Here is a 17214-nt window from a genome sequence, read left to right as displayed (position 1 = left end):
GCGATTTTTGTCAGATCTAATGCAGAACTGATTATTAAAGCAACAAAAATATATTCATAGACAGAGCGCACAGAGAGCATGGGGCAGGGGGAAGGAAGTATCCTGGTCTATAATAAAACCATCAACAATATATTCCGTAATAATAAATAAGATTTGTTATCATATAATAAAAATGTTAAAATACAGAAGATACATTGCAAATAAGTATCATCTGGGATGCTGTATGATACAATAGGCCTGTTAAATAAACAAAGACAACAATAATAATAATAATAATACACCAACAAATGAAATAAAAATTAAAGTATAGTCCTTCTATTTTTTTTGTTCTATTCTATTCTATTTTTTTCCTATTCCATTGTATTATATTCTGTTATTTTTTATTCTTGCCTGTCCTATTCTATTCTTTTATATTCTATTCTACTTTATTCTATTCTGTTTTAGTACATTACTTCTATTTTATTTAATCTATTCTATTCTAATTTTTTTTCTTTTCCATTGTATTCTATTCTGTTTTTTTTGTATTCTATTCTGTTCTATTCTATTCTTTTATACTTTATTCTATGCAATTCTGTTTTACTCTATTCTAATCTTTTCTACTGTATTTTATAAGGCAGCATAAGTAGACTGCACGATTAATCGTTAAAAAAATCTTGATTTGTATTGAAGTCACTAGGGAGAGTTTTTGCATTGAAGTCAATGGGATGCAATTTTGCATTGAAGTCACCGGGACATGATTTTGCATTGAAGTCAGTGGGACACGATTTTGCATTGAAGTTACTAGGGAGAGCTTTTGCATTGAAGCCTATGGGACATGGTTTTGCATTGAAGTCAGTGGGACATGAATTTGCATTCAAGTCACAAGGGGGAGTTTTTGCATTGAAGTCAATGGGATGCAATTTTGCATTGAAGTCAATAGGACATGATTTTGCATTGAAGTCAGTGGGACACGATTTTGCATTGAAGTTACTAGGGAGAGTTTTTGCATTGAAGCCTATGGGACATGATTTTGCATTGAAGTCAGTGGGACGCAAATTTGCATTGAAGTCACTAGGGGGAGTTTTTGCATTGAAGTCAATGGGATGCAATTTTGCATTGAAGTCAATAGGACATGATTTTGCATTGAAGTCAGTGGGACACGATTTTGCATTGAAGTTACTAGGGAGAGTTTTTTCATTGAAGCCTATGGGACATGATTTTGCATTGAAGTCAGTGGGATGCGAATTTGCATTGAAGTCACTAGGGGGAGTTTTTGCATTGAAGTCAATGGGATGCAATTTTGCATTGAAGTCAATAGGACATGATTTTGCATTGAAGTCAGTGGGACACGATTTTGCATTGAAGTTACTAGGGAGAGTTTTTGCATTGAAGCCTATGGGACATGATTTTGCATTGAAGTCAGTGGGACGCGAATTTGCATTGAAGTCACTAGGGGGAGTTTTTGCATTGAAGTCAATGGGATGCAATTTTGAATTGCAGTCAATAGGACATGATTTTGCATTGAAGTCAGTGGGACACGATTTTGCATTGAAGCTACTAGGGAGAGTTTTTGCATTGAAGTCAATGGGACGCAATTTTGCATTGAAGTCAATGGGGCATGATTTTGCATTGAAGTCAGCGGGACACGAATTTGCATTGAAGTTACTAGGGAGAGTTTTTGCATTGAAGGCTATGGGACATGATTTTGCATTGAAGTCAGTGGGATGCGAATTTGCATTGAAGCCACTAGGAAGAGTTTTTGCATTGAAGTCAATGGGATGCAATTTTGCATTGAATTCAATAGGACATGATTTTGCATTGAAGTCAGTGGGACATGATTTTGCATTGAAGTTACTAGGGAGAGTTTTTGCTTCGAAGCCAATGGGACATGATTTTGCATTGAAGTCAGTTTGAAGTGAATTTGCATTGAAGCCACTAGGGAGAGTTTTCGCATTTTTGCATTGAAGTCAATGGGACGCAGCATACCATCATTGGCATCTTATTTTTTTTCCTAGCGGCAAAACGCTAATAAACCCTATTTTTGGCCGATCATTTTCGGCAGCCAATATATCGGTGCATCCCCAGTAAATGGAGAATGTCGATTTGTGTTTCGGTTAGCTTTAAAATTCAAGTTATTTGAGATGCTTTGCTTGCCAGGTGAAAAGCCCGTGAAGCAGATTTTCTATTTCCTGTTTTTATTCTACTTTTATCATTTCTATCTATTTTATTATCTCTGTAATTATATTACATAAAAATATCACCGCTTTGTATCTCTCGTAATTTCCTGTCTGCACCACAAAAATATATTAAATACTTTGCAAGAGTCAAAATCATTCAAAGTCCAAAGTAGAGAGATGCTGTGACTGATACCCTGTACCGTCTGATTGTCTCTTCCAGTTAATGCGCTGTCCCCGGAATGGGTAGATACCGCTTTCCCCTTTACAGGTGAGGAATTGTTTTTACTTGTATGGATTTTTTATCTTATGTTATTATTACAGCAGAACAAAGATAACCGAACTCGGCAGCCCAGTGCGTTCTACTCTATTATAAAAAAAAAAAAATAAATCTCTGTGCAAGCATAGCCGCCACAAATATTCCTCTTAATTTGCCTAATACCTTTATTTACTATGAATATCAAATCCATCTAGTGGTCATAATGTGACAGTTTCCTGACTGATGTATTTCAGGGAAATACCACACTGTGACCACTAGATGGAGTTGATTATAGAAGGCAGATTACAGGGATTTGTTCTGACAGCTATGCATTGTGACAGTCACACAGGAATTTTTATTTTTTTCACTTTTTGAACCGCTTCCGGACCGCCCACAGCCGATTTACTGCGGCAGGGCGGCCCTCCTGCGCGAAACGACGTAGACCTACGTTGGTTGCGCACCTGCAGCTAGGGGGCGAGCACGCGCCGCCAGCGGCACGCTCCCGCCCCCACTCGGCAGCGGGGACTACGATGCACGGGACAGGCGGCTCCGATTGCCGCCTGCCAGACGCGATCGCTCCCCGCTGAGAGAGAAGGACGGTCGGCTGTTGTAAACACACCCGTCTTCTCTCTGGAATGATCACAGAGCTCCTGTGATCCTTCTATATAGGATCACAGGTCTCTATGATCATTTCACAAGCCACGCCCCCCCACAGTTAGAATCACTCCCCTAGGCTCATATTTAACCCTTTGATCGCCCCTGGGTTAACCCCTCTGTGATTACTTCACAAGCCACACCCCCTGACAGTTAGAATCACGCCCCTAGGGGCACATTTAACCCCTTGAGCACCAGTACAGTTAACCCCTTCCCTGCTGGTGTCTTTATTACAATAACAGTGCATATTTTTAGCACTGTTTACTGTAGTAATGTCACTGGTCCCCCCAAAAGTGTCAAAAATGTCAGTTAGGGGTCCGATCTGTCCACCGCAATGTCGCAGATCGCCACCATTACTAGTAAAAAAAAAAACAAAAAAAAAATTACATATATCTTTCCCCCAGATCTCTCCATAAAGAGGACCTGTCACATCCAGGGCCGCAGATAGGGGGGGGACCACCAGTCCTCCTGTAGGGGGCCCGGGCACACAGGGGGTCCCCAACAGCACGAGGAAATCGGTGCGGTCAGGCGAAGGGGCAATTACAGAAGGAAGCCTTGTATGATTTTCTGCAGCAGCTGAAAGCCAGTTTCTCCCCCTCCTGCCAGCTTTCAGCTACTGCAGGGAGAGACACAGACACAGGGCATCATTCCTGTAATTTCTTCTCCAACACCGATCCCCCTCCCTCTTCTGCCTTCTTCTGATCTCCCCTCTGCCAGTGTGCCCCCCCCCTTCACTTTCCCGCCTCTGCAACCCCCCCCCCTTTTCCCCGCAGCACACTTCAGGCTTCCCTGTCCTGTAAAAAAATTAATTGATTGTACAAAAATAAATAAATAACAATTAAACATTGTAATAAATTAATTTTAAAAAATTGTAAAATAAAATAATTGTAAACATTTGTAACATTTTTAAAATAAATTATAACTTTTTTTTTTTTAAATGGAAAAAAAACAATTAAAAATAACCAATTCACACAAGTTCATCGCTATGTTTGTGTCCGCTAATGATGATTTTAGTGTATTTTTAGTGAAAATATTGTCAAAATATTGTCTTGATATATCTGGGGGACGCTGTCAAGTAGGCTGTAGGGGGTCCCGTGAATTTCTAACAGCAGCCCTGGTCACATTCCATGCTGTCACAAGGGACTAACCCTAATGCAAAAAAGAAAAAAAATTATAATTTTTTTTTTTTTTAACCACTTTTGCTCCGGAAGATTTTCCTCCTTAATGACCAGACCGTTTTTTTTGCGGTCTGGCACTGCATTATTTTGACGGCAATTGCGCGGTTGTGCGCGCGTGTATATATATGTATATGTATGTATGTGTATATATATATATATATATATATATATATATATATATATATATATATATATGTGTGTGTGTGTGTGTATGTATATATATATAATAGCACCACATGCATCGTCGCGATCGTTAGAGCGAGAGTAATAATTTTAGTGCCGGTCCTCTTCTGTAACTCTAAACTAGTAACCTATAAACATTTTCAAAGCGTCACCTATGCAGAACTTTAAGTACCGTAGTTTGGCGCCATTCCACGGGGCATCCGCAATGTAGCATGACATGTCAGGTATCTATTTACTCAGCGTAGCATCACCTTTATATTTTACCAATCAATTAGGTATTACATTGTGTTTGTGTGCAATAAAATTTATTAAAAATTTATTACATTGTGTTTGTGTGCAATAAAATTTATTAAAAATTTATTCCCCCCCCCCCCAAAAAAAACTGCATTTGAAAAACAGCTGCGCAAATACCGTGTGACACAAAAAATTGCAAAACCTATCATTTTATTCTATACGGCCTCTGCTAAAAAATACATATATAATGTTTGGGGGTTCTAAGTCATTTTGTAGCAAAAAAATGTTGATTTTTACATGTAGGAGAGAAGTGTCAGGATTGGTCCGGTTGGTCAGGTGGTTAAAGTATTTCTAAATGCCGGTTCACACTGGTGCGATGCAGGAACCCTGCGAATCCACTGCATGTTCCCGCATCGCACCTGACTCGCAGGAAGTTCACACTGCCATATGCGAAATGCTGGGAGCGTCAATACAAAGTTAACGACACCCCCAGATTAGTTTGCATATTGCAGTGCGAACTGTCAATTCGGACAGGAATCGGATCGCATACCCATGCAATCTGATTCTGCTGCGGACCAAAAAAAGGGTCCTGTGCGACTTTGGTCCAAATGTGATGCAAATTGCATGGCTGAATTCACATCGCACAGACATTGCATGTGATTTGCACAGCAGTGCGGTGACAGTGAACCGACATAGCGGAGTTCCACCGCCCCTCCAAAAATGAAAAGTCAGCAGCTACACATACTGTACACATACTGTAGCTGCTGACTTTTAATATTAGGACACTTCCCTGTCCTGGAGTCCAGCGATGTCGGCACCACAGCCTGATGTTTCCATCGGCTGTCGGATGCTGCCGCCACCATTGACAGTAAGGGAACCTGGCAGTGAAGCCTTGCGGCTTCACGGCGGGTCCTTACTGCGCATGCGCAAAGCTCGCTGCGCATTGAGATTGGCTTGCTGCTCATCAATTGTACATACATAATGGGGTGGAGATACTCACGACATCATTGACCTTATATGGCCATATTAGGTCAATGATGTCAGGAGTTGCGGTGCCGGGAACCCCCCCACCCACAGATTATTGGCCCGACATTGACAGCTGCCTTCTGGGTTCTGCTGAACATGAGTTTGGACCAAGCCCAGGGCCGAACCCGATCTCATCCCTTGTAGAAACATATTACCATCTGTTGGGTTTTTTATCAGTATCCCCGTTAGAAAGAATCACCCTCTCTATTTGTCCTGGCTGTTTTTACCAGGACTGAAGGTCACTAAGGACACTTGTTCTGGTGACACTATTGAGAGATTTTTCTCTCATTTCCTGTTGTGTCTCCAGGACAGGAAGTGAAGGCACACAGTTATTCTAATTTTTAATAATAAGAAAAAAAATAGATATATTATAGATAATATATATTTTCTGAAACGTTGTCATGTTGTGTCTTGGCAGCTGCGTGCAGCGGTAAACTGGAACAGCATACTGAGAGGAGAGGGGTGATCTACAGTCCAGCGTGGCCACTCAACTACCCCCCCACCATGAACTGCAGCTGGTACATCCAGGGAGATCACGGGGACGTCATCACAATAAGGTAAAATAATGCCGGTTCTCTCATTGGTGGAAAACATCACTTCTAACCCTCCCCCCCCCCCTCCAATCACTAATTATCTTATCCCTCTAAGGCCCCTTTCGCACAGGCTTTCCGCCTGGCGGACTCCATTTTGCTCAGCGGATCTCAATACACCGATCCCGCTGAGCAGGCGGATGACAGGTCTGTCTTCGCTTACTTTGCAGAGATGGAGCTGTCAGATCCCCACTCTCCTCTATGGGAGATCGGATGAAAATGGACCGCCTGTCTATTTTCATCCGATTCGATCCGATCCGATAAAAAATAGGGTTTCCATCTGTCAGGATCGGATCGGAGAGCACCTGTTGGTGTGAAGTGGAACAATGGGAAATAATGGTATTTGGCCTGTCCTTGCCTTGGGGAGTGTGTTAAGTGACATATTACTGACCAGTGCTGAGGGTAATTATTTCCCTTACTCACATTACAGTTGGGAGTAATTATTTCCCTTACCGACACCCCAGTTGTAGGTAACTATTACCTTTACTGATACCACAGTTAGGGGTTAATATTTCCCTTACTGACACCACAGTTGGATGTTATTATTTCCCTTACTGACACCACAGTTGGGGGTTAATATTTCCCTTACTGACACCACAGTTGGGGGTTAATATTTCCCTTCTGACACCACAGTGGGGGTTAAATATTTCCCTTACTGACACCACAGTTAGGAGTTAATATTTCCCTTACTGACACCACAGCTGGGGGTTATTATTTCCCTTACTGACACCACAGTGGGGGTTAAATATTTCTCTTACTGACACCACAGTTGGGGGTTATTATTTCCCTTACTAACACCACAGTTAGGGGTTATTATTTCCCTTACTGACACCACAGTTAGGGGTTAATATTTCCCTTACTGACACCACAGTTAGGGGTTAATATTTCCCTTACTGACACCACAGTTGGATGTTATTATTTCCCTTACTGACACCACAGTTAGGGGTTAATATTTCCCTTACTGACACCACAGTTAGGGGTTAATATTTCCCTTACTGACACCACAGTTTGGTGTTATTATTTCTCTTACTGAAACCACAGCTGGGGTTATTATTTCCCTTACTGACACCACAGTTAGCGGTTAATATTTCCCTTACTGACACCATAGTGGGGGTTAAATATTTCTCTTACTGACACCACAGTTAGGGGTTAATATTTCCCTTACTGACACCACAGTGGGGGTTAATATTTCCCTTACTGACATCACAGTTAGGGGTTATTATTTCCCTTACTGACACCACAGTTAGGGGTTATTATTTCCCTTACTGACACCAGAGTTTTTGGGTTATTATTGCATCCACTGACACCAATGTTGGGGGTTTTTATGGAGTCCACCAATACCAATATTGGGGGTTATTTTTGCACTTACTGACACCAATGTTGGGGGTTATTATTGTGCCTACTGACGCCAAAGCTGGAGGTTATTAATTACTGTGTGCACTGACACCAATACTGGGGGTTATCATTGCATTCACTAACACCAATGTTGGGGGCTAATATTTCACTCACTGACACCATTTTGGAGGGTTATTATTGCACTTACTGACACCAGTGTTGGGGGTTTTTATTGCATAAACTGACACCAATGCTGGGCGGTTTTGTATGCCCGTGTCTTTAGTGTGCTTTGTGATATTTTGAAAACAATGTAGCAAGACCAACATTTTTGGGCATTGAGGTGCAACGCTGCTATTATACAGCCCTCTGGAGGTGTCCAGATCAATGCTTGGGGACCTCCCATGATTAACAAGTTGACCACCAATGCCCTATACAGTCATAGAATGGCTGAAATCCCATTACCCACAGGATATATTTTGGCTGCAGGTGGAGCTGTATTTATCATTAGACACCCTGGGACTGTGCCTCGGCCAGGAGGGGTACAGGGGCAGCACTGCTCCACAAAATGGGCAACCAGCAATTATTATTCCTTTCTCTGGGAACCTCTGAACATTTGTCAGTAAGCTCAGGAAAGTTATTATGGAGGAATGGTAGTCTTCTGAGAGGAGTCCCAAGTCGCTCTGTAGCTCAGGTGACATGCAACCATCTTCTATATATCCAATAAGGTGGAGTTGAATGGTAGATAATCGAATTATGGCGCTGTGTACATTTACATAATTATTGTTTTTATATAACTTTTTTTTACTCCATAGCTTCAAGAACTTTGACCTTCAGGACTCTCACAAGTGCTCTATGGACTGGCTCCTGATTGGCCCATCCTCAAAGCGAGAAGAGTACAAAGTTTGCGGTTCCACCATGCCTCCAGCCTTCACCTCCTCCCGGGATCATGTCTGGATATTCTTCCACTCGGACGCCTCCAGTTCCGGCCAGTCTCAGGGGTTTCGGCTCTCCTACATCCGGGGTATGAGAAAACTCTACAGCAGAATGATAGCAGCCAATCAGATTGTAGTTGGTTATTTTAGGTGACCCTTGCATCTGCTGGGCAACTTCCTGACCTCAGAAGTGTAACCGAGGTGCCCATGGCTGCATGTTGGATTATTACTATGGGTTTAAATCTTACCAAGATGACAACTGAGCTACTATGTAACTAATTATTATTATTACAATTATTATTACTATTACTACTATTATTACTATTATTACTATTAATATTATTATTATTATTATTATTATTATTACTATTATTATTACTATTAATATTATTATTAGTAGTAGTAGTAGTATTACTATTATTATTATTACTATTTTTATTATTAATATTATTATTATTATTTACTATCACTATTATTATTATTATTATTATTATTAGTAGTAGTAGTATTACTATTATTATTACTATTATTATTATTATTACTATTATTATTAGTAGTAGTTGTAGTAGTAGTAGTATTACTATTTTTATTATTACTATTTTTATTATTAATATTATTTTTATTATTATTTACTATTCTCATTATTATTAGTAGTAGTAGTATTACTATTATTATTATTATTATTATTATTATTATTATTAATAATATTTTTAATATTATAAAGGATTGACAGTGGGTAAAATAAGTATTGAACACGTCACCATTTTTCTAGGTAAATATACACTATATTACCAAAAGTATTGGGACACCTGCCTTTACACGCACATGAACTTTAATGGCATCCCAGTCTTAGTCCGTAGGGTTCAATATTGAGTTGGCCCACCTTTTGCAGCTATAACAGCTTCAACTCTTCTGGGAAGGCTGTCCACAAGGTTTAGGAGTGTGTCTATGGGAATGTTTGACCATTCTTCCAGAAGCAGTTGGGAGGTCAGGCACTGATGTTGGAGAGAAGGCCTGGCTCGCAGTCTCCGCTCTAATTTATCCCAAAGGTGTTCTCTCGAGTTGAGGTCAGGACTCTGTGCAGGCTCATCCATGTCTTTATGGACCTTTCTTTGTGCACTGGTCCAAATCATTTGGTGGGGGGGGGGGGGGGATTATGGTGTGGGGTTGTTTTTCAGGGGTTGGGCTTGGCTCTTTAGTTCCAGTGAAGGGAACTCTTAAGACGTCAGCATACCAAGACATTTTGGATAATTTCATGCTCCCAACTTTGTGGGAACAGTTTGGGGACGGCCCCTTCCTGTTCCATCATGACTGCGAACCAGTACACTAAGCAAGGTCCATAAAGACATGGAGGAGTGAGTTTGGGGTGGAGGAAATTAACTGGCCTCCCGCCGTCTGCCGGCTCTGTGCTTTTTCAGTTCCTATATAGGCAAGAGGCAGGGCCACCTTGCTTTGTCACCCGGTGGCACTGCCCTCTTCTGACAACATGTGACATCAGAAGGGGCAGTGCCACCAGATGACATAAACAGTTGGCCCTGCCCCTTGCCTATATAGGAACTGTCAAAGTGCAGAGTGGGCAGACGGCAGGATGCCTCCCAGGAGGCGGAGCGTTTTTAATTTTTTACATTTTTTTGGTCGGTGGGTGTCGTGATTGATGATGGGCTTAACTCAAGAGATTTAAAAAAAAAAGGACTTGTCAAAAACAGTTTCTTGTGGTTATAACTTCTTGACAGTTTTCTGGTGACTGGGTAGGGGTACGATGTACCTGATATCCATTCACATAGGGGTGGGCTGGGATCTGGGGGCCCCCTTGTTAAAGGGGGCTTCCAGATTCCGATAAGCCCCCCACCCACAGACCCTGACAACCACAGCCCAGGGTTGTTGGGAAGAGGCCCTTGTCCCCATCAACATGGCAGAGCCCCCCCCTTCCCCTAAACCACCCATCTCCCCCCCCCCCCCCATGTGATTTCTCGTCCCCTCTTCTTTCCTGACCTGCCGGGTTGCATGCTCGGATAAGGGTTTGGTATGGAGTTTAGGGGGGCCCCAGGCCGTTTTTTTTTTTTTTTTAATTTTCAATAGCCAGGTCCTGGCAATTGTAACCGTGAGTCATTTTAAATGGGATATTTATTTAGAAATCCAAGTTTTGCTGCAGCATGTTTTATGCATGCTACAGATGCGCCTCTTTAGGGCACATTAAGGGAACCCCGCAGGCACGATATTTAAAAGAATTTTTCATTTTTATTGTTGCACTTTAAGCATAACTAAAATCAATGCTCCTGAAAAAATAATTTTATTGATACCCCTTTTATGGCCAATTACTTGCATATAACCCTTCAAAATGGGTACTTTTGATTTTTCCTGTTCGGCTCCCATAGACTTTAATGAGGTTCGCCATTCGGGTTAGAACATTGCCCCTGTTCGGGAGTTCTGCTGCGAACGGAACAGGGGGGTGTTCAGCCCATCCCTAGAAGACAGTACTGTTACAATACAAACCAATACAGGAGGGATAGGAGAGTACTGCTCACAAGAGCTTACAATCTAAATAATAAGTAATAACTGCGGAGGGGGAAGAGTTGTTCAGAAATTTACATTCTCAAAACAATCATCATAGATAAAAATTACACTAATGAAAAAACTCAAAATATTAATTTGTGGTTAATGGCACAAAAATATTCTGGAATATTGAAATATTTAACTACCTTGCGCCTGCGCTATAGCCGAATGACGGCTACAGCGCGGAATTGAATTGCCGGGAGGGCGTACAATGACGTCCTCCCGTGCACGAGCAGCCTGCGCTCTCCCTGCGGAGCGACCCGGCTTGCTCTGTGATCCGCGAGTCCATGAGACTCACCTGATCACAGATCAGAGTAAGAGGGCAGTCCCACCCCCTTACCGCGTGATCAGCTGTCAGCCAATGACTGCTGATCATGTGAAGTAAACAGCAGCCGGCGATCAGCTGTTTTTTTTCTCCTCACACTGTCAGTGTGAGGAGAAAAAAAAAAACGATCGCAGGCTGCTGTCAGAGGGACATCGGTCCCGAAGAGGAGAGGGACATCTGTGCCCACCAGTGCCACCTACCAGTGCCCACCAGCGCCACCCACCAGTGCCTCCTGCAGTGCCTACTAGTGCCACCTACCAGTGCCCAGTAGTGCCACCTATCAGTGCTCACCAGTGCCACCTATCAGTGCCTCATCATAAGCATTCACCTACCAGTGCCTATCATTGCCCATCAGTGCCACCTATTAGTGCCCATGAGTGCTGCCTATTAGTGCCCTTCAGCGCCACCTACCAGTGCCCTTCAGTGCTGCCCATCAGTGCCCATCGGTACCACCCATCAGTGCCGCCTTATTAGTGCCACCTTATCAGTGCTGCCTTATTAATGCCCATCAGTGCAGCCTATCAGGGCCCACCAGTGCAGCCTATCAGTGCCCAACAGTTCAGCCTATCAGTGCCTATCAATTACCTGTTTACAAAATTTTATAACAAACTATAAAAACTGTTTTTTTTTTTTTTTTTTCAAAATTTTCGGTCTTTTTTTGTTTGTTCAGCAAAAAATAAAAACTCCAGTAGTGATTAAATACCACCAAAAGAAAGCTCTATTTGTTTGAAAAAAAGGGTAAAAAATTTAATTTGGGTACAGTTTTGCATCACCGCCGCGCAATTGTCATTCAAAATGCGACAGCGCTGAAAGCTGAAAATTGGCCTGGGCAGGAAGGGGGGGGGGGGGGTTTAAGTGCCCAGAAGGCAAGTGGTTAAATATTCTGGTTAATGACTGGAAATATTTTAGAGTGTCTCTTATAGTTTGTTTTTATGTTGTTTTTATGTTGTTGGAATAAGAAGACGAAGACTTCGCAGTTCCTAATTTCCTTTTTATATTCCGTAAGAGGCGTCCTTGTGAGCAGAATACAGATCCTCCCTCCGCTGCACTCACTGCCTTCGCTGGGACGGAGCTTCTCTCTCCTCTTTCCCGTTAATGTCCATTTAGCCCTCTGATGGTGTTGAAGCTGGAAGTGAATTTCTGTGCGGAATATCTAAAGTGCAATCTGATAGAACACAGAGTACACCCAGCAATTACCGGAGCTGGGATCAGCTAATGACATCTTCGCACATCAAGCTTCACCAGTCCCCCCCGTCCCCCTCCCGCGTGCATCGTGCACTAGTTGTCTTTGCGGAAAACATTTAAAGCTGAAGTTTATTCCTTTTATACACTGCTCACAAAAATTTAGGGAACGCTTTTTAATCAGAGTATAGCATCAAGTCAATTACACTCCTGGGATATTGATCTGGTCAGTTAAGTAGAAGAGGGGGTTGTTAATCAGTTTCAGCTGCTTTGGTTTTAATGAAATTAACAGGTGCACTAGATGGGCAACAATGAGATGACCTCCAAAACAGGAATGGTTTTACAGCTGAAGGCCTCTTACATTTTTTTCCTACTTATCTTTTCTGACTATTTTTCACTAGTTTAGCATTTGGCTAGGGTCAGTGTCACTACTGGTATGAGGCGATACCTGGACCCTATAGAGTTTGCACAGGCAGTTCAACTCCTCCAGGATGGCACATCAATACGTGCCATTGCCAGAAGGTTTACTGTGTCTCCCAGCACAGTCTCAAGATCATGGAGGAGATTTTAGGAGATAGGCAGTTACTCTAGGAGAGCTGGACAGGGCTGTAGAAGGTCCTTAACCCATCAGCAGGACCGGTATCTGCTCCTTTGTGCAAGGAGGAACAGGATGAGCACTGCCAGAGCCCTACAAAATGACCTCCAGCAGGCCACTGGTGTGAATGTCTCTGACCAAACAATCAGAAACAGACTTCATAAGGATAGCTTGGAACCCAACGTCCTCTAGTGGGCGCTGTGCTCCCTGCCAGGCACTGTGGAGCTTGATTGGCATTTGCCATTGAACACCAGAATTGGCAGGTCCACCACTGGCACCCTGTGCTTTTTACAGGTGAGAGCAGGTTCACCCTGAGCACATGTGACAGATGTGAAAGGGTCTGGAGAAGACGTGGAGAACGTTATGCTGCCTGTAACATCATTCAGCATGACCGGTTTGGTGGTGGGTCAGTGATGGTCTGGGGAGGCATATCCATGGAGGGACGCACAGACCTCTTCAGGCTAGACAATGACACCCTGATTGCCATTAGGTATCGGGATGAATTCCATAAGTGTGCGCAGCCTATTGCATTAGGGTGTGCACCCAAATGTTTTAAAACATTAATTGGTGTCAGTAGAGCAGTGGAGTTCTCAGTGGGGCAGTAGACGTTGTCAGTATTTTTTAATTTTATTTCATTCTTTATTATTTTTTTACAACTTTTCTTTAGGGCTTTGGTGAAATATCAGCAGGGGGAATCTGTGCAGCACAGGGAGACTAGGGTGTGCCCAGGCACACCCGGCACACCCACTGCACACGCCTATGATGTTTTCTTTGGACCCATTGTCAGACCCTATGCTGGCGCAGTAGGTCCTGGGTTCCTCCTGGTGCACGGCAATGCCCGACCTCATGTGGTGAGAGTATGCAGCCAGTTCCTGGAGGATGAAGGAGTAGATACCATTGAATGGTCCCTACGCTCGCCTGACCTAAATCTAATAGAACACCTCTGGGACATTATGTTTTGGTCCATTCGACACTACCAGGTTGCACCTCAGTCTGTTCAGGAGCTCAGTGATGCCCCGATCCAGATCTGGGAGGAAATACCCCAGGACACCATCTGTGGTCTCATTAGGAGCATGCCCCGACGTTGTTAGACATGCATACAAGCACATGGGGGCCATACAAACTACTGAGTACCATTTTGAGTTGCTGCAATAACATTTCAGCAAAATGGACTAGCCTGCCGCATCATTTTGATTTTCGGGGTGTCTTTGAATTCAGCCCTCTGTAGGGTGATAATTTTCATTTCCATCAAACGATGTGACATCCTTTCCTTCCTAACACATTACCCAGTCCATACCAGTATAGATCCTAACACATTACCCAGTCCATACCAGTATAGATCCTAACACATTACCCAGTCCATACCAGTATAGATCCTAACACATTACCCAGTCCATACCAGTATAGATCCTAACACATTACCCAGTCCATACCAGTATAGATCCTAACACATTACCCAGTCCATACCAGCATAGATCGTAACACATTACCCAGTCCATACCAGTATAGATCCTAACACATTACCCAGTCCATACCAGTATAGATCCTAACACATTACCCAGTACATATCAGTATAAATCCTAACACATTACCCAGTCCATACCAGTATAGATCCTAACACATTACCCAGTCCATACCAGTATAGATCCTAACACATTACCCAGTCCATACCAGTATAGATCCTAACACATTACCCAGTCCATACCAGTATAGATCCTAACACATTACCCAGTCCATACCAGTATAGATCCTAACACATTACCCAGTACATATCAGTATAAATCCTAACACATTACCCAGTCCATACCAGTATAGATCCTAACACATTACCCAGTCCATACCAGTATAGATCCTAACACATTACCCAGTCCATACCAGTATAGATCCTAACACATTACCCAGTCCATACCAGTATAGATCCTAACACATTACCCAGTCCATACCAGTATAGATCCTAACACATTACCCAGTACATATCAGTATAAATCCTAACACATTACCCAGTCCATACCAGTATAGATCCTAACACATTACCCAGTCCATACCAGTATAGATCCTAACACATTACCCAGTCCATACCAGTATAGATATGCAGCGTGAGATTTTTCCCCATTGAGATCTGATGTGTTTTCAAAGGGTACCTTTCATTTTTTTGAGCAGTGTATTTTGCCTTCCCTGGAATCTCCCCCCCCCCCCCCATCAACATGCTAAATTAAATCTTTCCATGTTCAATGCATTCCTTATTTTATACCCAGTGACATCATTCCCGGGTCCATAGGCGTGCGCGCAAGCTGTGCTGGGTGTACCCTAATCACCCTGTGCAGTACCGATTCCCCCTGCTTTCTGGTGCCCCCTGTCTCCCCCCTGCAGTGCTGCCAGCTTCCCTCCTCTCCTCTCCTGCCGGCTGCTGTGGGTGATGTTTCTGGATGGAGAGCAGGGGAAGGAGCTAGTAAATATTTCATTTACTGGCCCCTTCCTTTTTTGAATGAACACAGTGAGTGATCTATATTGATCGCTCCTGTGTTCATTCTGCACATAAGCATAGTAACTATGGGGCTCCTAAAAAAAAAAAAAAAAAAATTGTAAAAAAAAAAAAATAATAAATAATATTGTAAAAAATAATATTTTAAAAATAATAAAAAAAATTGTAAAAATATAAAATACTGACACCATCCACTGCCCTACTGATACCGATCTCTGCTCTACTGACACTGTTCACTGCTCTATTGATTTACACACACGTGTGTTTGAGATCTGGGGTGCACACCCTAATGCAGTAGGCTGCGCACACCAATGACCGGGTCTCTGGGCTTCTCTTTGCAATGCAGGCAGATTATGGGCAAAAAACACATAAGTAAAACCGCATAAAAAATGCAACACTGGTGCGTTTTTGATGCATTTTGGCTACGTTTTTAATGCATTTAAATGAGGAGGTGCATTTTTTTTTTTTAACTGAGCAAAAATGCACAAAAAATGCAGCAAACAGAGATTTTAGCACCGCAACGGAAGCGCGACGGACCAGTGTGAAGACATACATAGAAATTAAAGAGATGCATTTTTCTTCAGCTTTTCTTGCACTGCTCAGTGTGAAAGCAGCCTATCGGCCGAAAAGGTGCCGCTGGTGGTCGAAAATAAATTCATATTTATTTCAATTCATTATTTTAATGAAAAAGTCAAATATAATACAATTATATAAAAATATATATATTTTTAACCCTTTGGAGTTGGCGCCTCCCTGCCCTTAAAGGCAAGGGTCTCAAATTGGTGGCACTCCAGCTGTTGCAGAACTATTACTCCCATGAGGCATTTCAAGGCTGACAGTTACAAGCATGACTCCCATAGGCAGAGGCATGATGGGATTTATAGTTCCGCAACAGCTGGAGTGCTACCAATTTTAGACCCCAGCTTTAGGGGTTTAGGATGGCAAGAGGCGGGGTGGGGTTTATGATCATGTGACCACCGTAAATTGTCTGTCACCGCGGTCACATGATTGGAAAGCTTCTTGCAATCAGGAACTTTCTTTTAGCCACCAATAACTGTGCCGGGCGTGCGCTCTCGGCACAGCAGGATTCACATTAATGCACACAAATATGTGGCTGCTCGGCGCCAAGGCCCACCATCCAAGAGGCTGCATATTTGCGTGCGGCCAGCGCCAAGGGGGTAAAAACTATTCATTTCGGTTTCAATTTTCGGCCAAGTGCATCCTGAATATTCGGTTTCGGTCCAGAATTTTCATTTCGGTGCAACACTATTTACAAGGCAAAAAATTATTATCATCTCCATAATTAAGCCCCCACCCCAAGGTGAAACGCGTTGGGAGAGGGGCAGGGTGGATGAAATTGTTTGTTATGCGGGGTCTCCAATGGCATAAAGTTTATTGAAAAAAAAAGAAAGTAAAAAAAGGGTTCGGCAGTGGTGCAGCTTCTTGGGAGGAGGATGGGTCCCCTGTACCCTAAGCATCTGCCGCTGGTGGTGGGGCTTTACGTCCGCCTTGAGCGTTACCTCTTATTGCTGC

General features: G+C 42.7%; 1 protein-coding gene across 1 annotated transcript in view; it reads left to right on the top strand.

Moving 5' to 3' along the window:
* LRP3 (LDL receptor related protein 3) overlaps positions 1–17214 on the top strand; it is a 59508-nt gene that overhangs the window by 24184 nt on the left and 18110 nt on the right. Inside the window, exons 2-4 of the mRNA XM_082270409.1 lie at positions 2377–2424; positions 6106–6244; positions 8425–8633. Of these exons, the coding sequence (XP_082126535.1) occupies positions 2377–2424; positions 6106–6244; positions 8425–8633 (396 nt within the window). The remainder of the gene's footprint in view (positions 1–2376; positions 2425–6105; positions 6245–8424; positions 8634–17214) is intronic.

Source organism: Pelophylax lessonae (assembly GCF_965119305.1).
Source record: "Pelophylax lessonae genome assembly, chromosome: 10".
Taxonomy (NCBI): Eukaryota; Metazoa; Chordata; class Amphibia; order Anura; family Ranidae; genus Pelophylax; species Pelophylax lessonae.
This window is presented reverse-complemented; position numbering and strand designations above follow the sequence as displayed.